Source organism: Nipponia nippon, unplaced genomic scaffold (assembly GCF_047370975.1).
Source record: "Nipponia nippon isolate SJK-2023a ecotype South Korea unplaced genomic scaffold, ASM4737097v1 scaffold_6, whole genome shotgun sequence".
Taxonomy (NCBI): Eukaryota; Metazoa; Chordata; class Aves; order Pelecaniformes; family Threskiornithidae; genus Nipponia; species Nipponia nippon.
Window position 1 is genome coordinate 48,681,552 of NW_028262380.1, and position 21,636 is coordinate 48,703,187.

The 21,636-nt window shown below is 39.0% G+C and overlaps 1 protein-coding gene across 9 annotated transcripts in view; it reads right to left on the reverse strand.

The window, feature by feature from the left end:
* TMEM131L (transmembrane 131 like) overlaps positions 1-21,636 on the reverse strand; it is an 82,573-nt gene that overhangs the window by 5,367 nt on the left and 55,570 nt on the right. For 6 of the 9 annotated variants that reach the window (XM_087735619.1, XM_087735624.1, XM_087735625.1 and 3 more), the window contains 16 exons: positions 21,032-21,149; positions 20,122-20,263; positions 19,003-19,112; positions 17,253-17,325; positions 14,963-15,105; positions 14,171-14,313; positions 13,642-13,828; positions 12,686-12,871; positions 10,899-11,048; positions 9,705-10,321; positions 7,222-7,376; positions 5,788-5,909; positions 4,085-4,242; positions 3,006-3,191; positions 1,837-1,915; positions 668-753 (listed from right to left, as the gene is read on the reverse strand). In XM_087735619.1, the coding sequence (XP_087591745.1) occupies positions 668-753; positions 1,837-1,915; positions 3,006-3,191; positions 4,085-4,242; positions 5,788-5,909; positions 7,222-7,376; positions 9,705-10,321; positions 10,899-11,048; positions 12,686-12,871; positions 13,642-13,828; positions 14,171-14,313; positions 14,963-15,105; positions 17,253-17,325; positions 19,003-19,112; positions 20,122-20,263; positions 21,032-21,149 (2,655 nt within the window). The remainder of the gene's footprint in view (positions 1-667; positions 754-1,836; positions 1,916-3,005; positions 3,192-4,084; positions 4,243-5,787; positions 5,910-7,221; positions 7,377-9,704; positions 10,322-10,898; positions 11,049-12,685; positions 12,872-13,641; positions 13,829-14,170; positions 14,314-14,962; positions 15,106-17,252; positions 17,326-19,002; positions 19,113-20,121; positions 20,264-21,031; positions 21,150-21,636) is intronic. The other 3 variants (XM_087735623.1, XM_087735621.1, XM_087735622.1) reach the window with 3 other exon arrangements.

Here is a 21,636-nt window from a genome sequence, read left to right on the forward strand (position 1 = left end):
GCTCTGTTTCACGATAGATATTATGAATGTTGCTACCGTGGAAAAAGTTTAGTCAGCATTTGTATCCTACCAGACACAGGTTAAACCTAGAGCAGAAGGGACAGTCACGAGCAGGCAGTTCTGCTGCCCAAAGAACCATGTGTCCTAACCAGCTTTCAAACTCCATGTCACCATGTAGCCTGTTGCTTTTATGAATCCCACTCAGAAAGCTAATATTACTTCCCTTTGAGATACAAACAATGAAAATGCAAGAGTTTTAACAGCCCAACCCAACCTCATTCATTATTGCTTTCAAAGAGGGCAAGTCCCAACTGTGGAAATCTAGAGAGAAAAATGGTCATATTTGATTTGATGCCGAGTGCTCTTGATCTCCCAACTGCATTACTTTTGGACATAAGTCTGTGCAAAGCAAGAGGATGAAAAAACAATAACTCAAACGTGAGTTGAAAGCTAAATGCTGTCTTCACACAAAGAAGATGCAGCAAAAAAATGTCAAGGTTATAAGCTTTCGTTTGCTAACTTTGCTCTTAACTTTTTTAGAAGTAAGTTAAGTTCTAATAACAACATGTCTATCAAGTTGGTGTATACAAGTGTTATTAGCAACATCATTGAAACTGCTTGACAAAGTGTGCAAAAACCAGCTTCAGTTGTTAATACAGTAACTGACCTTTATTTTTGTCAGGATCTGCAGCTATGTCAGTGAAATTGGGACATAAGGTTTCAGGATATTGGGGGATGCTGTTCATGTCTCTGCTGAATGAAAAGAAAATTTCATTTCTTAAGTCTAGGCACTGTTATGTTTCATAATTCAAAGTATTTCAAAGGAAATATACAGAGACGTAAAAAATATTCTAATCAACATCAAGGTTGCTATTGCTTTCCCACTTACTTTCCTGATTTTTCTTATTTTGAATTACCCCTGTGCAATTTTTTTAACAGCTTTTTTTCCCCAGTTAAAAGCCAGCTACTTATTACACACGCAAAATGAATAAAATTAATACATCTTAATTACCCCACTTTTATTATCCAAGTATCAACCCATTGCAAATTAATTCAACAGCTCTTGTCTAAAATTAAAAAGCAAGCTATAGTCCATGAAGATGAGTAGGATCTCTCATAATGTTTCAATGCTCCCAACAACTTTCAGGCAAGTTTACTTTTATGTGCATGAAGACGCACAGGCACACATGAACATCAATTTCATATTCGTCAAATCCCATCAAAGAAACTAGTCAATATGAGTGGAAAGGGAACACTTCCAAGCACCAGAATCCCAGAGGAAAAGGATTAAATTATTTCTGCTAGTGAAAACAGAGTCATGAATGAGAAGTGAAATGAGGACTTGTAGTAATAAAAATTGTAGATGCTATCTCTACTACAGTAAAGAGGTAGAAAGGAATGTGGGGGAGAGGGGAATCAATTTTCATGCCGTATATCCTAAGAGAACATTATTCCCATTAAAAGAATAACATCAACTTGAAAGTCTCACTCCCACCTTTTCTTTAAAAACCATTATTACTTTAATATAACTAAGTGCTAGTGGAAATGTAGTAAGTTGCTATGATCTGGAAGAAATGAGAGGGGAAAAACAATTCCCTTTTTCCCTGATTTTATTTCTCATTTGGAAGCATTTATTCTATTTCCCCAGCATAATCCATTTTGCATATATCTTTTCACCTACTGAAGAAGATTCTTCTTCTTCCAAATAGAAAGTACAGTTAGATGATCACAAAAAATGACAAGACAACAGGTAGGTGTAATTTATCAAAATGAGACAAGATTTCAAGTTGGTGGTGTTTCTTTAATGTCTTACAGGTGTAGATTCAAATTTTTTACCTGGTATTGCAGATGTTATGAGACAGATTTAAAGTGATAGGAGTTTCAGATGGAAAATCATTTTGTGAAATATTCTCTCCTAAAGAAAAGAATGACTGTGAAAATCAAAGATCCTAAAAAAAAGAAGTATGCACAGAATATACATACACACAAGTACGCTCATCAACAGTGTTAAGCAAGCTTTCTCTCAGACTGGAGTATCACATTTATTCCAAAGCATGCTATCTACTTCCACATGGTCTTAAATGTATTTTATGACTCATAAGTGATTACCACACTCTTGATGGAGAGGTTCCTTGTTACTACTAAATTAATTTTGAATTTGAAATGACTTATTTTCTTTTTTTTATAAGAGGTATTACAATTTGAACAAACAGAAGAGTCATGTGCACACAATTCATTATCTATTACATCACAGATTCAGATACATCACGTACTACATCTTTTCGTAATGTAAAGTTTTATACATACACAAACACGTGTAAGTACATGCCCATTTTTGAATTATTCTAAACAGCTTTTTTCAGGTACTCAAAGCTGGTGTCACTTCAGCACTTTCTTTAAAATTTTCTTCTAGTGTTACATCAACCTGGGTAGTGATGGCGGTGACAGGGTTTAGGCTTTCAACTATTTTAATGATATTCAGACATTCAAAAAGCTGCAGTAATGAACCACAGTTCCCATTTCTCATACAGTCCAGTGGCTCAGGTCTCCTGCCTACTTATGCCTCGAATACTGCCATCCAATCCCAGCATCCTCAGATCTGAACTGCTTTCACACATTCCTCATTTGTGCATTTTCTTGAATAACTCTAACAAAAAGATTGTATTTTTAGGAGAATAATGTGATGTAACATAAATTCAAAGGAAGAAATTGCTTTGACTAGTGAGCCTCTCAGTTCTTCCACCTTTCCATGAAAACCAATTTTGCAGCTTCCTCAGTGCAGAGTCTGACACCTTGTCTGTAGCCTGACAGCTAGCTCATCTTCACAAAACTTCTGGTTCTTTTTTTCAAGTACCTAGGTTCTTTAAATCTCTCCTTGTGTTTCTGAGAGGTGCTCTCACCTATAACAGGCAAGCTACATGCCCCATGCCACAGTACCCCTTTCCATTCAGAAGGAAGGCTGAAACTGCCCACTACAGTGCAGAGGTGATATTTGCAGAACTTACTGGATGGAAGAAAATGCCTGGCAGTAATCATGGGCTTTTTATCTCCGTCCGAACTGCTGGTACTGCTCCAGCTGCCCCAGCTCCCACGACTGGCACGAACACTTCCTGATGAACTTCCACAATCTGAGCTTGAATCAGAACAAAACTTCTCCAAACACTTCTTTTTGGACCGTTGATAAAAGCTTTCTAAAGAAGTTGCAAAAACAAAACAACACAAAACATTTAAGAAAGTCTTTCAGTTGAAGATTCAGTGAAAAGTCATCTCAAACGTGAATTTACATGGATTCTCTGAATTTCTTGACAATTGGACAGAAAATAATATTTACTGATAGCCTCAAGATGAATGTGCCAGTCCCTACCATGAGTAGCTTATGACCTACGTGACATCCCCAGTGCAATGAATGCAAGTCAGGCTACAGTGCAGTTAGAGGCAATAGCTTGAAACAGGAAGCCCACACTCTTTGAAATAATACAGTTAATATTTTAAACATGAAACATATCCTGGCTGTAGGAACATGCATACTAAAAGCAATGACAAATTTTGCAAGTAATGAATTCATAAGTGATAGATTCTCATTATCTCATCAGGAAGGCAAAAGGCAATCCTATAAACATTGATACCTTCTTCAGCCCTCCTCTTCCCAAAAGCCAGGGATTAAAAACCTGACGGAAAGGCAGGAAGCAGGTGCCCAGGCTAGTGGTGGTTTTTAAAAATGACCTGCCTATTCTAAATGTGGCCTTCGCAATACAGCAGCTTCAGTTAATATCAGCTTTAATTTGAACACACAAGCAGACTGTCAGTCCTTCGCCCAGGACTGATGTATTATGGCTTCAGACTGACTCATCTTCTGATTTGCACCACCAACCAACCCTGCAGAGAAAGTATGCGGAGCCCTTAAGAAGTGAGCAGGTATTATTTCAGGTATTATTTCAGGCACTGCATCATTCCAGTCCTGCCGTCTTCGTGTCTGGGTTCGAAAGGGAGAGAAGCAGAAGTCTCTCAAGGAAGGAACACAGCTCTACTGCCACAAAAACCACATTACATCTCTTCCCCGTTTAAGACAATTAAGATTGCGTACCTGTTTCTCCCTGTATAGACAAGCTCCCAGCTTTCTGGTCTGCTTTACAATTTTCCCCGTTACCCTGAGGACACCAGGCTCTTATTCCAATATTCGCTCTCAGATCCGGCCTTTCAAATTCACCACACATATGCTTCAACTCACTCTGCTCAGGGACCCTAATACAACCACACCCAAAGAAATATGTTTGCATTTTACGTTTCAGCTGCATTTTTCCTTTTCAGACATTAAACACTTCAACTCACACGGCTATCGAGGCAGGATGGGGGGGCAAGGAATAGGGTTAGGGGTCTTTATTTCCCAACTTTACAGAAACCTAAAAAACCTTTCCCGAAATGCAATATCCCACCACACAGACTACTACTTCTTAGGGGGAGAATCAAAACAATGTGTGTATGTTTAACTCCATTCTCTAATGCACTTGCAGAAGGCAATCAGATGTTATAGTGATAAGCACAGTCTAGCACTGTACAAAGATCTAGATACACAGAAAAATGTGCCCTACGTCTATTTCACTGGCATAATTATAACTAGAATAAAACCATCATCTGAAGTAAGATTAAGTTTTTGCCAGTAAAACTGAAGTATCTGGATCCAATATCATAATCAGAGAGTATTAAGGGAAAAATGAATAAAATCTAGCTGCCAAGTTTCTACACGAAGGAAATGGTTACATCTTAACTCAGAAAGTAGCAACTGCTGAATCAGTTCAAGGAACAGACACCAAATTTCAGTATTTCACTTCCATTTTTTTATCCTTCCTACCTACAAAGGTGCGCATCCTGCAAAGATTTACACATGTGGTGACTTCCCACACAATGAATAGTAATTTGTTCATAATGAGTTGTAACAGCCCCTTCAGATTTACAATCTCCTTGTTAAGTCCACTGACCTCAATAGGACCATTTGCAATAAAAATTAAGTCTGTGAAGGCTTTGTAGGATAGTGATCTTAATTCAAAGGGCTGGGGGAGGGGGAGGATTTTCTCCTCATAAGTGTTTCTATTCTAGCAGCAGTTTATAACTGGTATTTTTTAACAACAATCCAAATAACTTAAATTTAAAAAAAATATGAAAAAATACTTGAGTAAGTTACAGCGGACTTTAGAAGTGCATTTAAACAAACCTCAGAGGGGAAAAAAACCCCCTAATTTCCCAAGGTGCTCTCAATATTCTTTTCAGCCTAGTGCTGCTCTGATCTTTTTAATCATTATAGCAAAAATGCAAGCCGCTGTCTCTTTTCTACATACTTCTCTTCCTCTTTCAAAACTACTAGAAGTCAACATTCCCTCAGTTACTCAATATAGAAGATGACTATCCTGAAGGTGGAATCATTTCAACAATTTTGTTTTCCTTTTTTCACTGAAGAGAATACATGACTGGATTTTATCCACACAATATACAGTGGCAAGAAAGCTAACCATCCCAACTTCAGAGACAGCAAATTCAAGACTATAACGGAGAGTGACCACTGCTATGCAGAATGAGGTGTGTCTATATACATGCAGATTTACAAATGGAAACTTTTTTTTTTTTTGCTGATGATACTTAGTACTGCACATTCTTAAAAATAAAGGCTCAGGCCAGGATTAAAGTGTGTTTATTTAAATAGATAAAGCAATCCTGCCTAATGTACTATGCAAGACCTGTGGAAACATTACAGCAACTCTGGATTTCTTCATGATTTGGTGAGGCAATACATACCTTGTAGATATATTAACCTTCTTCTTATTTTTTCTAGATGTTCTATTTCTATTCCAATTCATATTTGGTACATTTCCTTCCTTCTTCTCCTGAGGTTTCTTCTTCCTATACACATCTTCTTGCTAAAGGTAAAAATATGAGCTGAGACAATACATACATTATAAAATGAAGTTACCTCAGTAAATGAACTCCACTGGATTTTTCTAGCTAAATTTCTCTGGACAAGATGACCCAACCCAAATGCATAGTCACTTCATGATTTAGTGCCTTTCCACAGCACATCCTCTTTCCAGCACCATCAATTTGACCAGTCTTTCCAAGACTCTGTCCTTCAAGACACCAACAGATGATGAGAGAGAAATTTTTGAATTCCCAATGTTAGCATTTTCCCCCTCACAGCATCTAGCTCTGACTTCCAGGGAAATAATAAAATAGGCGGAGAAAAAGGAAAGCAGTCAATAAAATTCCCAATGTGCTAAAAACAAAAAACATCTGCCAGATTTATGATCAGTTTGTGTGCAAGTTCAGCAGCAATAAATCCTCCCTTTCCTCAGCAGCTGGGGGGGTAGGGGGAGGCATTCATTTGAATTACAACTGAGGAAATTATGGGGTAAGTTAACCAACAAATAATAGTCATTTTAAAAAATGCAAGAAACAAACTGAGCACCATCAGCCACATACGGAAAAAAGTTTGTAACAACAGTTCCCAAAACAAGACTAGACCCTGTCTTTTCTGATACATAATTCCTCAAGCATGGTAAGCAATTCCTCCTTACACCGTTTTGCCATGGGATTCCTATCCAATAGACAGGACACAAACATAATCCAAATTCTTAGGTTTACTAATTACCTGATGAAGTTCTTTAAGTGTTTTACACTGCCTGCAACAAAGGTACAGTCTGCTGTGTTTATCATGCTCAGAAACCAGGGGTGAAGAATGATCCTTCTCAGCAGCTTCACAATCTGTTAAGGAGTTTCTGCCTGCTGTATTCTCAACTGCAAATTTCTGATGCAAAGCCCTGTATTTGGAGATCAGGTCTGCAAACAAAGGCTGATATGCTCATCTAGGACACCTCCCCTCCAGCGTACGTTCCCACATCATTACTGTGGCTGACAGCTGGCATTAGATTCCAGTATGTTTGTGCCTGCTCTGACAATAACGAAGAATATCTCTGGTTGTGATATGGCCAATATCATAATACAAGGGTTATTTTAATTTTTACCCAAACCGTTCATCGTTCTATAAAGCAGCATTAATATGTAATGGATGCGGGACACCATGTCTGCATACTTCCTCATTCATCTGATTTACAGTGTTTCAGATCTGTGACCATACATAGTAGTCCCTACATACACATACATACCTATATGTATAAATAAACAACATAAAAATCACATTTTAAATTTGAAAAGCAGAAAGATCACAATACAAACCTCAGAAGAAGTAATCTCCTCTTTTGCGCAGCATGAAGCCTCTTCCTTAGGTCCTTTATTAATCTTTTTCTCCGTGGAAGGCTTTAGGTTTATCTGCTTTTTTAACGTCTCACAGTTTTCTGTTTCATTCCTGAGAGGCACTTGCTGGCAATTCCCTACAATTACAACAGTAACATCAGTTTGCTCGGGATGAGAATGGGCTCCCGATCATAACCACAGTATCTTCTACCTTTCTTTAGAAACAGACTTGTGCTGCTTTCCAAAATACTAGGAGACTAACCTAGGCTGATGATGCTGAAAATTTCAAAATCAAAAGCTAATGCTGTATAAAAATTCTTAGAGCAGTTGCAAAAACTAGCTCTGTATTGATTCATGCTCATGGGCACACGCATAAATTACCCAAGTCCTGCTCATCTCATCTGAATTTGAGCTATTCAGGTCCCAGCCATGGGTCTGTAAGGTAGAATCTGAAGCCAGAGAATACTGGGCTAAAAAACAAATAGAAAAAACCTAGCAAGCTGGGTAGGGAGGAGACTTTTCAAAAATGGGTAGATCAAAATAAGGACAGCCTTTATTTGGAGCTTTACATCTCTGAAGTGCCCGCTGCATTCACTATGAAGACAAAGGGAAGTCATCCTTTCTTTAGGCTGGGTTCCATGTTAAAAGTTCATTTTCTCAAGAGGCTTGTGAGGAAGAAGAATTATTCTTGTGTAACAAAAGCCAAGAGCTGAAGACAATGAGAGGAAGCCCGCCTCAACAACTAGCTGAGTTTCCCAGTCGAGTCACAGTCCTCCACCTAGGCCCTGCCAAGGCTGGACAGGACAGAACAAACTTCAGCTCTGATCGGTTCCAGGTATCTCAGGTGTCTGCAATATGTCCACCGTGATCTGCTACCAAGACTGTTGGCTGCTCTGCATGAGAAACGCCATCGCTTATTGCATTGAACAGGTCTTCTCAAATGGGAAAGGCACACCCAAACGTTTTTATGGTTTGCTATCTACGAACCAACCACAACACCTTAGCTCTGAGTTGGCCCCCCTGGAGCAGGCAGTCACAATGACTGTGAAAGGAGCCCGTGTGAATGAAACACCAGGGGAGACACCAGGCAAGGGAGGCTGACAGAGCTCTAAAAAACGCTCCGTTGCTCTCCAGCATGCAACCATGAGAGTACCTGAGGTCTTGAAGACCCTGTTTGCACAAAACCAGGTCTGTAACTATAATCAAGATACAAACACTGCAACATGGTACTTTTTAGACTTCATTTATCCTACCAAACTTCTTGAAACAAAGAAATACTCACGGTGCAGAAAACCACAACTGCTAACGGGCAAAGCGGCAGATTACCTGTAGTGCTTTACCACCGAATACAAGTAACTGTCAGTACTCTTGAAACACTCTCTCAAGGTGGAAGTTTTGTCAATGAAAATAAGTCTAGTATCTCTCAATTGGTTTATGTACAACCATGATTTCCACAGCCTGTACTCCAAGTTACTTTCCTGTGCACTTAATCACAGTTAAGACATAATTACTGATTATTCCCCCCCCCAGCTGATTTCCTAATTCAAAGCAAAGAATGAACAACGCTCTGCAGTTTAGGAGCACATGAAGAATTTCCAAGTACTTTGTAAGTATGAGTGAAATTATCCTGCCTCCACCTGAGACAGCACACGTATACCCACTGCATCTCACAGATAACGACACAATGGGAAGCAACCGGCCCAGGGTAACAACTACACACTACAGCAGGGCCTGAAATCCCTGTGATGGCTCACTTACGAAATAAACTCTGCCACAACTACAGCAAATGCCAATCTTCAGCATTCAACTGCTGTGCCAAGTGCCTAAGTAAAGCCAAGCTTCCAGAGGACACATTCTCCTACCCTGCTTCTCCATTTTCCCCAGGTGCTCCTGGGCTGCTCTTATAATTTTGAGTTGCAAAGCTAAGAGGTAAGACTTCCCAGGCAGCTTAGTTTCACAATTAAACAAACAAACAAACAAAAAGATAAAAAATACAGCTATGCAGTTACTAAGAGAAACGTTGATCTGCAGATTCCTACAAAATACAATTTCACAATACTCTGACGTCAGCTTTTGTTATTTTAGGTGGTTTTATCAAAGGAGTTCTGAATATCCAGTACTGAACATGCTTGCTGGGTCGACCTGAAAATGGCAAACTGGGATGTTTCTGAATATTTGACAAGGGCAATTTGTGTTTTATAAGCAGATCTATGACATAAATTATTTCAACCATTAAAATGCTACAGCACAAGCTTGAAATCTGTAAACCAAGGCAAATCTATGATTTATGAAGCAACTTTCAATGCAAACTATTTCCTTAGGAACGCAAACAGATAAATCACAGTGAACACATAAGAAACAGCACATCTCTTTGTCCCGTGCAAAAGACAAAATCCTGATCACAGAGAACTCAACAGAAGTTTTTCCCCAATAATTTCGACTGACAGAAATTGAAAAAAGATTACCGCTATTTTTCCTAGAAATTTCTTGCAGTTCTGGCTGTTGCTGAGGTGAATTTCTGGACAAGTGACTTTCAGGTAGCTTCTTGGACATCTTCACAGGACAGAACTCCTGTTCTTTGAGCTCAACTAGATTTTCTGAAGTTTTAAGGTTAGTTTCCTTAGGAAACATACATGTTTGAAGATCTTCCTTCAGATCGCACTCTGAAGAAGTATTTTTAATGAGAACTGTATTTTTCAGTGCACTTTCTTCTTTACCCAGAAAGTTTTCTGGAAGAGTTAAATTCTTGTTAACATTTATGCCATTTGCATATTTTAGAGTTACCCAGTTCTCACTGACAGCATCAGTGCAAATGTCCTCTTTTGATGCTGAGATTTGGTTCTCCGCAATCTGATTTTGCTTCTCATCAGTAGTTGCAATGGCACTGCCAGCTGCTGTGTTTGGTTTCTGCTTACTGTAGTAAACTGAACATTTGTGTTTCTTCTGAGAGTGGCTGTAGGTCGCAGGACTTCTCTTTGCTGCATTCTGACTTCGGCTGGAAGAAGTGCCTACAGACAGGAAGCCCTTCCCTTTACCTTTATCTGAGGAACTATAGGAATCCATAAATGTCTTGCAGCTTCCCCTGGAGAAAAAATAAATTATTTGAGATTTGTTTTTATCTACAAAGCTATCATGAATTGTTTTATGGGATATTTTTGTAAGAAAAGAAAGGGGGGCATATTCACAAGCTGTGAAACTGCATTAGGTCTTCAATTTATCATACCAGCTAAGCACATTCTGATTTCAGTGTGAGTTGAGCAAGACTCTAAGTATGTGTTCAGACTTCAAACACACTTATATGCTTCAGTGAGTAAGTGCCTAACTGACCACCCAAGACGGCCAGAATTGAGGACCGTTAATGTATTTTCCATTCTTTCCATGGCTGCCGCACATGGTGTATCCTTTACTTCCATCACACACTTTTTACCCTGTGTACTACTGACAATATACAAGATTAATAAACCCTTGAGCTCTTCAGTTTCTCTTTTGTGGAGATCAATATACACCACAACACTGAAAGCTCTCTGAAAGAGGTCACCTGGAACACTATCTCCTCTAAACCAGCCCACAGCAGTATCAAAATACAGACAGAAAGCATCACTCCACAATAAACAGGGTACAAAAAAAAGCAATTCAAAAGAAGAAAAAAGTATTTTTACTTGTAGGAATCAGAGCTGATTACGTCAACAGAGTTGCTGTTCTGCTGCGGTGAAGAACTAGGATTTGGCCTCTGTCTTGATTTCATGAACTCTGCTAGAATATACTGGGCTTGCTGGAAGGCTATCAGAATCACTCCGAGCAGGGACAAACTGCAAGAGAAAACAACAGATACTGGTGTCTACAATTTTCAGGAGTATTCAGTGAAAGAGTTAAAAAGCTTCTAACAAGATGCACTTTTCAAGTATTTTGTTAGTAAATTCTAAGTAAGAAGACAGATGAGAAAACTCAAAATTTAGTTTAAAATAAGTAACAGTTGTAATGGTCTTTTATTTTCCTTTTTTCCTTATAGCCCTTGCTAGTTTTCTCTCGGTAAAATAATTCAGCCATGAGCTTTACAAAGTAAAAAATCTAACAAAGAAAAAATCCGTTCTAAAAAAGCTAACACTTGATTTGAAGATCAGTTAGAAGTAAGTCTCACTACAAAACAATGGCAATATATCATAGTATGATACCTATCAGTCTTCTGAGTACCTTCCACTCATTCATGATAGTTATGTCATTATTTTGACATTTGTTTAATACAGTCTCTTTCTTTTCCTAGAGAAAATGCTGGCATAAATGGGCTACAAATGCCACCATACTTCTGAACTAAAACTGAAGCTGCAAAATATCCTCTCTCTCAGGTGTATTAATTGCACCAAATATCAATCGATCAGAACAAGTCTTTGTAATTCATCTTTGTAATTCAAATCTTTGTCATTCAGTCATGCAGTATAAATTTTGTCAGCATGAAAATGGAATGAGAAATTCCTGTTTTTTCAGATCCCTGTAGTCTCCTTCTGTTGCATCTAGAACCATGTAACGTGGTCATTATTGTTGCTTCATTTGTGCTCTGACTGTTTTCAGTGTCAAAACACCAATGCAAGCAGAACCACAGTGTGCGTTGGGATCTCAGTTAGGTATGCACTGGCACATATGTATCACCATGACATTCACATTCACTGCTTGTTAGTACTGATTGTAGGAATTCAGGGTTGGTGTGATGCAAGCACTGAACATCACCTGTGACAAACACAACATTCAGCTCACGCTACACAGGGTGAAAGGTTAGTAAAGGCAGACAAAAAAAAGAATATGCATAAGAGCAGAACCCTTAATTGTTGTACAAAGGTACAGTCCTCTTAAAAGCAGTTTACCATGTGCAAGCAATGAGTCAGCTAACACAAGCTAAATGATCTTTCTGGGGTAGCCCCTTTAGCAGTGTGCCCAGCAAAAGCTAACAATAAAGATGAATATTTTTTTAACAAGTGAAAGGAGGAAAGAAGCAGAAGGAAAAGCAGGTCCTCACTTGGTTGTCTGAAACTTTATAAATAAAATTCATGTTAATTTTCCAGAAATACTTAAAGATAATCTACAGGTCCGCTTGGTTCTATTTACGACATTCACATACTAGTATGTTACATGTGTGTCTCTACTGCAGGGGGAGTAAGACTTCTAGCAAGGGGAGTATCCACTGGGTACTCCTGTGGGGGTATCCTAGCCCTTTTTCTTTGCAGCCTTAACTTGGAAGCTTATCAGGAGGAGCAGCAAGATGCCCGACAACTCCATCACCAGCTACAGCATGACACCTAAGCTGTCACAGCCAGCTGGCAGGACTCTCGGGAGACAGATGCAGTAGAGATTTAGGCCCTACCACCACTAAAACTCTTACACAAGCCAAAAGCGTTTGCTGATCTTTCACTGGCAGGTCCCTTTCAAAATGGTGCAGGGGCCCTGAAAGCATTACCTTACGAAGAGGACAGTGAGCCTCCAGAAAGACTCTTCCCAGCTGGGTCCTGGCACCACATCTGCACACAGCGGTAAGAGATGGTGAGGGAGAGTCACGTTGAGCGTGAAGTGGAACTCCAAATCAGCAGCAGTCACCAGCGTAAGCTCCCGGATTACCCACGATGACGTAAAGTCAGGAGTGAATCTGGCAGGAAAGGAGATGGAGCTGCTGTTATTTTTCCATTGTATGGACGGATTTCCTTTTCTGAAGTCACACTGATACCAAAAAATACAAAATAACTTCAGATTTAATAATATGAAAAAAAGGCAATGAAATAAGTGACCACTGTGTGCTTATACTATGCAGATGGCATCAGCACCTAACAAAGGTAAGACTGAGGTCATCTTCAAGCAGTAAAATGTGGTTTTATTGTGACTTTTCACAATACTCTCATTACTGTGACTCGTTTTCCTTTTCTCAAGGAGGTGCACATGATCAACTCATGTTAACCAAAACACTCTTTACCAAAAGCACAGTTGGCAAGCATACAGGCAGCATTATGCTGGAAAGGACCAGGTACTAGGGTAAGTCTAGAACAAGGCTGGAAAGATAGGGGAAGCAGAAGAAAACATCAGATTTGTCTCTTCTTCCACTTATTTCCCTGACCCACACCATTATTCTATTTGACTGCCACGGGTACTGCTAGAAGGTATGACTTGCCTTTCCAAACAGTAGAGGCGATACTCGCTGTATATGAAACCGCAGTTACTGTAATACAGTAATATTAACTCTACTTATGTTTAACTCGTGACTTGCACTCAAGAGGATTTTAAAAAGGGGAAACGCTTATGAAATTTATATTCAAAGCTCACCAAATTTTGTGTGCAGGTGTGCTATTGGAGTGTCTGTTACTGAAATTAATTATTTCAAATTTCCAGTTAAGTTAATTTGTCAGCAAATTTGTCAGTGCTTACACAATGCTGATCTCTCGTGATGAGTTCTGAGCCAGGAAAAATTCCTGACAGTCTAACACTTCAAATCCATATCCTTGGCAACTGTAACCATTGATTTTCATTGATGAAATTGTTATAGGAAGAGGCCCAATATTCTCTACTTTGAAGTTCTTCGTAATAGATAGAATTTGCTTGCTGTCTTTCAGTTCTTAAAGGAGAAAAAAAAAAAAAAAAAGAGTTATTATTTTACAGTGCTTAAAAATTATTTTCTTATGTTTACAAATAAATTGCTATTTTTACTTTCAATCTAATTAAAAATTTAGAAGTGACCAACATTTTAATACAGACTCTTTTGCAGTAGTGTATTTCCAGAATTTGTAACTATCTCAGCCAGTGTTTTGAGAAAACAGAATCTACACCTCCCATGACCAAGCTCTTCAGCTTTTTCTATTTCAATATTCTGCTTACTTAACATTACTGTACCATATCAGTACCACTACAGAGTAATGCAGCCAGCTACAAAATCACAGACCCGTTTCTTCTTACTCACGTCGTCTGCAGTCCATTAGCGTAGCTTCTGGCACTTTGAATCGAAGAGATCCTCCTGCACCAGGTAGTCTTCCCCCTACTTTAAGCAACTCTTTAGCTCCAAAGCCTTCTACACTGACCACATCCAGAACAGTCAAGTTGTTTCTGCCATAATATAAAAATCAAGCAATCAGCCACTAAAACACAAATGAAGTTTGCAAAATCACGGCTTTGCTCTCTAGGTGCCAATCCAAGACAACAGTGTTTCAGTAACAGAATCACTGGCCACACCTGGATAGGTTTCCCCTAAATACAGACAGGATGACTCTGGAACTAGTCACCAGCAAATTTCAACGCAGTGAAAGAGCAAGCTCTGTGATCACTGCCACTGGATAACAACAGTGCCACCTGGGAAAAATGGTTGCTTCTTCCATAAACTCTCTTTTCCTCCAGAGATAACAAACGTGTGGCTGCAAATTAGACTCACTGTATACTTTAACCCTATCATTATGGAGTTAAGTTGAAAATAGCAAAGTCACCCAATGTGCTGGTCTGTTAATTCAAAATTGCCTCAGTACATTCATACGCATTTTATAACCCGCTGATCACATATCAAGAAAAAAAAGATAGGATCAACTGAAGTTCTGTCTTTTAATGACCTAGACATAGGCACAAAGACCCTTTAAGCAATTTTTATTGAACTGGAGATATTCTGACTTTCAAATTTTCACCATTTGTCTTTGCTCCAAGATCTGGCAAATTCATTTTTACATTGAGTTGTTTGATTCCCACTTAAAACTGAAACCAGGCTTACCTGATTAAAAGAAGAGAAGCTACTCTTTTGTAGTCAACTGGTGTAAAAATTACACCAACTTTTCTGGTTTCCAGTGGCTGTAAACTTAACTGAAGCAGCTCAGAACTGCATTTCTTGCCGATGAGATCCTCTTGATGTGCATTCTGTTAAACAAAAATGCACTTATTAACAGGAAACATGTGTGTTTAAAGATCTCAATAAAGAAAGCACTACATCTTTACTTAGCACCACATAAGATATTCTTGGCAAGGTGCAATAGCTGCTAACTAACTTGTTATACAAAGTCTTTCAATTTGACAACATAAAACATCAGATAAGATTGTTTATTTGAGCAAAAGTTCACATTACTGCCCTTATTATTATGAGGAATGTATTACTTCATTTTTTAAAACAGCTTTTATTTGCTCAGATGGAAAAGAAATTATATAGTGTCTTTCATATTCAAGGAATCCTGAAACACTTCAGAACATAACAAGAACTGACAGTACACTGATTGCACAGAGAAATGCGGCAACCATTATACCCTCAGCGTAAGACCTGCAACTTGATTTAAGTGAGAAAGGGGCTGTTGGCAAATATGTTGATCATTTGAGTCACTGGAATCAAGCCAAAGTGAACTCCCTACTGTATTAATTGAAGACCAGAACTACCAGAAGTTCACTGAGTCTGGAAATAATGTAAATGGGGGGGGGGGGGGGGGGGGGGGGGGGAGGGGGGGGGTGGATGGATGAATACTGCTGTTTATTCTTTTTCCAATTAAAAAAACTAAAATACCCCTAAAACTTTCTATTCCAGAACTGGGAGGTCTCCTCTTAGAAAAGGGTGATCAGACACCTATAGCAGTCAAAACAACCATAAAAATTACAAAATGAGTTCTTGTTTGGTTGTTTTTCAATTCATGGCTGTTGTACTAATGGCTTTCCTGATCTTTTCCAGTCCAAAATGTTTTTATTCTTAGTCTATTTTATGAAAAAGGAACATACAAAAAAGTTTCAGAACCTCCATTCAACAGTCAATATTTATTAAAAGCAAACCACATATGGCATTTGCAAACTTCACACTGTCACTCCCTACAAAGATACGCATGCACTCAAATGTGAGGCTAACAATTCGTTACACATGTATATAAAGTGACTAGGGAAATGATGATAAACTTAAAAATGTAAATCTTAACAACCAGTGATTTGGTTAACAAGCCAAGATTCGTCTCATATGTGCTGAATACCTATCTAACCATACGTGTTCCTCCTAGCTCTTCAAGTCTCTAATGAAAAACAGATATTACACACACTGGTGTAAAGAGCTACTGTTATTTTTCCATTTGGTCAAGAGTATGGCGTACATGCCTCTGTGGAAACTCAGTCCTATCCATGTACTAGTGCAACCACCTTCTCTTTTTCAGCGTGTGCCTACAGGCTAGGATTTATGAACTACTGTCTCCTCTCTTTTACAACAACTCTTACAACTGTTGCCAGAAAGGAAAGGTCAGCTTTGATTAGTGTAGCAAACATGGTCTTTTCTTTTTATAAGGTACCAATCTTTCATTAAGGTCTTAAAGCATGTGTGCAGAAATGTGTATCTACATAGGACATTAAAGATGGGGCTGCAGCATGCCCAAACAGCACAGAAAATATGTCAATTCCAGGCTTTTGCACAAACCAGAAGTCTAAGAAGAAATTCTCCAGGTACCCTGGACAGTACTCTGGTCATCAGAATATGCCAACATCCCTGATACGGCATCTTCGCTGTTTCTGTCATCCATGACACAATACCTCAGGGTACAACCACAGCTCAGCACTGGTGTGACAGTCAAGTGTTATCACACTCCTGTTAAAAATGAGGCAGTGGGAACCAGAGAGAGCCATGGCATTCCAACCTGAATCCGGGAGTTGCAACGCGACTGAGGTGAAGTGCAGAAATCCAGCCTTCTCGTCCCTTGAACTATCAGACAGTATTTCCCTCTACTGAAAAGATTATCAGCTAGCTTCTGACATCCCCGACGCAAAAGCCTGACACTTTATGGTCAACCTGGGGCTAAACGTAAGTCCCAACACAGAATGGTAACGGTGGCCTCTTCAACACATGCACACTCCCTCCCTATAGTTGTTTTCAAAACAGACTCAAACTCTGAAAAAAAATTAACTGCAAAGATACAAGCTTGACAGAGAATCAAGAAAACATTATTATATTGCTTTAAACAGCAGTTGGTAACAACTCCGATGTAGTGTAGCTAGAAAACGCTTTCTCTAGTGTGTCAGACCACTTCTTCTATCAAAATTAGCCATCTTACCCTGTGAGCACATTCATCCATGAGCCTGAATTCAGTGGTTGTGAAATTAATAGCTTGCACATTTATGCCGAACCTAAATAAACCAAAACAAAAAATTAAGCACTTCAAACCTAGTCTGTCAGAACTACATTGACTTATTTTTACATGCTGGCATCTATTCTTAAATAAAGAATACTTTTACAACTGCGTTTTGGTGGATGTGAAATACGGTGGAAATGTGGGTCTGCATTTCAACAGAAGGCACTACAAATCAGTTTTATGCGGATTCCGCACATTTGAAAAACAGACAAAGAGCTGGGCATTTTAGATCTCTCAGCGTACAACATTGCAAAAGATCACGATCAAGAAATATAAATTCTAAGCCACACAGACACAAATGCCTCAAAGCTTTTTCTGCCCACGTAACTGTAAAGAAATAATCATTATAAAATCTCAATAATTTACTCAAATGTCCCTCTTTCTGCTCATGATTTGTTTGGGATAAATTCCTGTTTTCTTTCATATACTTTGCAAATAAAATGCACTTACAGCAGATGATTATTTGCCTGAGAGCAAATAATAATCATTTGGCATTAAGGTATTAAAACCAGACATTAGAAAGCCAATAGATTGGATTGATAGATGGATAATTTAGATTATAGAGGACTAATGGACCTCCAGCCACTGAACTGGAAATTCACTTGTAACAACCTTCTATGATATTAGCTTAAAAAGAAGCAGTTAGCGGATGTGATTGCTGGAAAACCTAGAAGATCTGCAGAAACAAAAGCGTGCAAATACAGAGAAAATATAATTTCAAACCACTAGAAAGAGTCTATGTGGAAATTATATTTAGTATGCGAACAGATGTAGTTATTAAAGTGCATGTATATATACACACACACACATATATATATATGCACATACACATACGTACGTAAAGAAATGAGGTTAAGGAAGCAACTACAGAGGGATTTGGACCCTAAATAAGCCAGTTACTCTTAAGCACGTGAGTAGTCCCACTGGCTCCAACCAAGCAAATAGTCCTACCAACTACACAGTTTTTCAAAGTTAAGTGTGACAGCCAGGGCTTATTTTGGTGAACTTCAGACCACCTCACCATGCCCCTTTACACTGTTCATCTAACTCTTATCTAGATTTCTCATTAGATTATCTCAGTGCTAAATCAGAAACTTCAAAACAATGTAGAAACATTTGTTTAGCTGGCCCTAAACATTTACAGTGGGGTTCCTGGCTCTGGACCTGAATTATTCTTCCTGGCCTCTGTTTCCTCTGCTCCAACCAGGCTTTTTATCTACGAAAAGGCTAAGAAGAAAACTTTTTTCTGGTGGGAAGGTTCAGTTACCTTCCTCCTCACTGATCAGTCTACAGACTCTGTATACTTCCCAACCAGCCCTGCACTGAGATGCACATCCCCAATTCTGCACGTTGCTTCCCTCACCTGGGCAGCTTGCACAAGTTTGCACTAAGCCTCAGATCTTAAAAGATGACCAATTATAGTTTACGGCTGGCAGACATAAACTTGCTGAAAACACGCTCAATTTGGTTTAATCAATGATCAGGTACATTACAAAGTCATGTGTCACACGGGGAGCTGCCCTGAACATGATTCTATCTTCCAAAATAGGTCAGAACATTGTTCCCACATAAGTTACGCTTTGAAAAATTAAAACAAACAATAAGAAACAATCATAAGGCATGGAAAATAGATCTTTTAAAAGGGAGAACAGTATCCTGAGATAGCTATTACCATTTCTTGAGCAGACTCAGTGACGCTTGGGGATCAGGGTAGTAAGAAAGAGGCAGAAGCTGCAACGTCACTGGGAAGGATGAAGGGTTTCTTAGTACAAAATATTTTACCTGAAGAGTTTGGAGTGGAAAAGAAAAAGTTAAAAGCTACATACTTGAGAACTGGAAGGCAAAATAATTCAGCACTAGTCATATGATCTGCATTTTCAAGGGACTTCAACCTACCTTCTGTCTTAATGCAATATAATCATATGTGCACAAAACGGCATGGAACAGCAGGACATGTCACCACAATATCACCATTTGCAAAAACAGCTAAGAGTGCACGAAGAACCCTATGTGCAAAAATACAGACCCTCCCCACCCCCCAAACAAGCCTTTCATTCGGATTTTGATTTATGCAGGCAGACATGAACAAAGCTCTTTCACAGAAGAAGGTGAAGTTAGTGAGGTGCCACCCTTTCTTACAGAAGTCTGAGAGCAAGCAGGTAATGCACATTACTATAATGACTGACAATTAAATGGCACAAATGGAATATTAAGGTAATCTGCAATATCTGCATATGAAAACTATCTCCATATGACTGGTTCTGGCCCAGGCTAGGTTAGTAGTGACCTAAATCTGACAAATGAGGAAGAAACAGCCATCAGTGTGGTTGCAAGACACACAGCTCTGCTGATCTCTCAAGTGTTGTATCTCACACAAATGTTTTACACACTTGTGTTACATAAGGCAGTGGCATGAGGAAGGCCATCCCATAACCACATGCATCATTAATGACAGTACATCCTATCCCTAGTCCCTTGTTCAATTATTTTACCACAAGCATGTAACTTAACAATGACGCAAGGAAAGCTTTAACAACCCTGAACAATTGTTAGTGAAGACCTACACTGCTTTACTCCTATCCTTGTATTAAAATATTACAACTAGGTAGCTAGAGAACTTATCAAAGAGCCAAAGGGATACAAATCTGGTGTCTGAAATTAGACTTCAAAACAGTGATCTTCAAGCAGTACGAAAATGCAAAGCATCACCCAATATTAACCGCAGACTTTGTTATTTAAACAAGCTAAACATACATCAACTCAGAAAAAGCTTAACAACCACCATTCTCACCATACTACTTTTAACTGCTGTGGCACTGAAGTTGAGCGTAAGGCCAGGCTCTGTAGTCAACCGTGGCAAGAAAAAGGCAAAGGACTCCTCTTCAGGCTTCTTCTGGTGAATAAAGCGAGCCGATCCTAAAATAATTCTCCTGCTTTATTGGCAAAACCAGAAAGCTTTGTTAATTTTATTTTCTTTTTTCTTTCAAACAAAGAACAAAAAAACCCAAGAGGATTTGCCAGGACCTATAATTATGTCAACTAATCTTTCCTTGAAAATGTTCTTCACAAAATAAAGCCCATAAAGATGTACCCTAGTAGTAGAGAATTAGTGTAACTTATGTGCGTCCCTTCAGTCTCCACTTTTCCACCTGCTGTGGAAATCACGACTGTGGTTTTCACAGCTCTACCTCCTTATTCTGGAAAGGGGCTGATGTCACTGATGCACCACATCTGCAGGAATTGCTCACTCACAGACACTGCTTCCTTCCCAACGTCCCCAGTATGCAGTATCCATTAGGCCAGGGACTAAAAACCTTAAAAGCTAATCAAAGACCCCGATCCTGAAAAGACTGCTATGCGACCTGTTGATGAAGGACTCATGCAACTCCATAAATGATCTGGTAAAACATGCCTTGACTGCTTTGGCACTGGGTAGCTGTGGTAGGGTGGTTATAGTCAGAACATTATTTACATTCTGACATTCCAGCATCTGAAACGTTTACTTATGGATGGCAGTGCCTTGAAATGGAAGCTTGGGGTGTCTGGGGTGCTCTGAAACTCCAGGTGCTTCAAGATAACTAACAGAAGTGCAGGAAGGTCAAAAATGTTTCTTCTAATTAAGAATACTTCAGAACAGAAATATTCTTTCTTACAACACTGTACTGGCTTGAATTAAGAACCTCAACAGATTCCGTACAGACCTGCAGGTTTCCCCACGTCTTATTTTTTGCCATCTTTCATAAAGTTCACTTGCAAGCTCAGAATCCACATCCCAGGCAGAACGGTCCAGAGAGAGACTCTTCTGCCAAAGCAGATTTGCTAAAACGATAACAGATTTTTCACATTTTACAGAGAGAATATTTGCTCCTTCCATCAGTCTACTTCTGAACACGAGTAATCAGTATCTGCAAAGGGTCCTGACAAAACCAAAAAAGGCAGCCCACTTTTTTCCTTCAAAGCAAGCATCTGATTTGCTTAAAGAAATACATATGCAAAACCACAGTAATTCTACATGCAAGCAAGAGTCTGGGTATTGCACAGGCTTTGTATGCTCTAGTAAGCCCTTTTTGCTGTTGCTATTTCTAATGGACGCCATTGAAAAGTCATTATGTTATCAGTAGTCTTTACACAGAACTCTCTACTGATGCCAATAAAGTATCAAGATCATACACTATTCTCTACATAGGGGTACAAAATTATAATATCACAGCACAGCAGGGAGCAAAACAAATCACACAGTTTGGCAGAAACGGTGTTTTCATTTTAGCTTCTCTTTTCAAGGTGCTGATAATTTTCTCAAATTCTT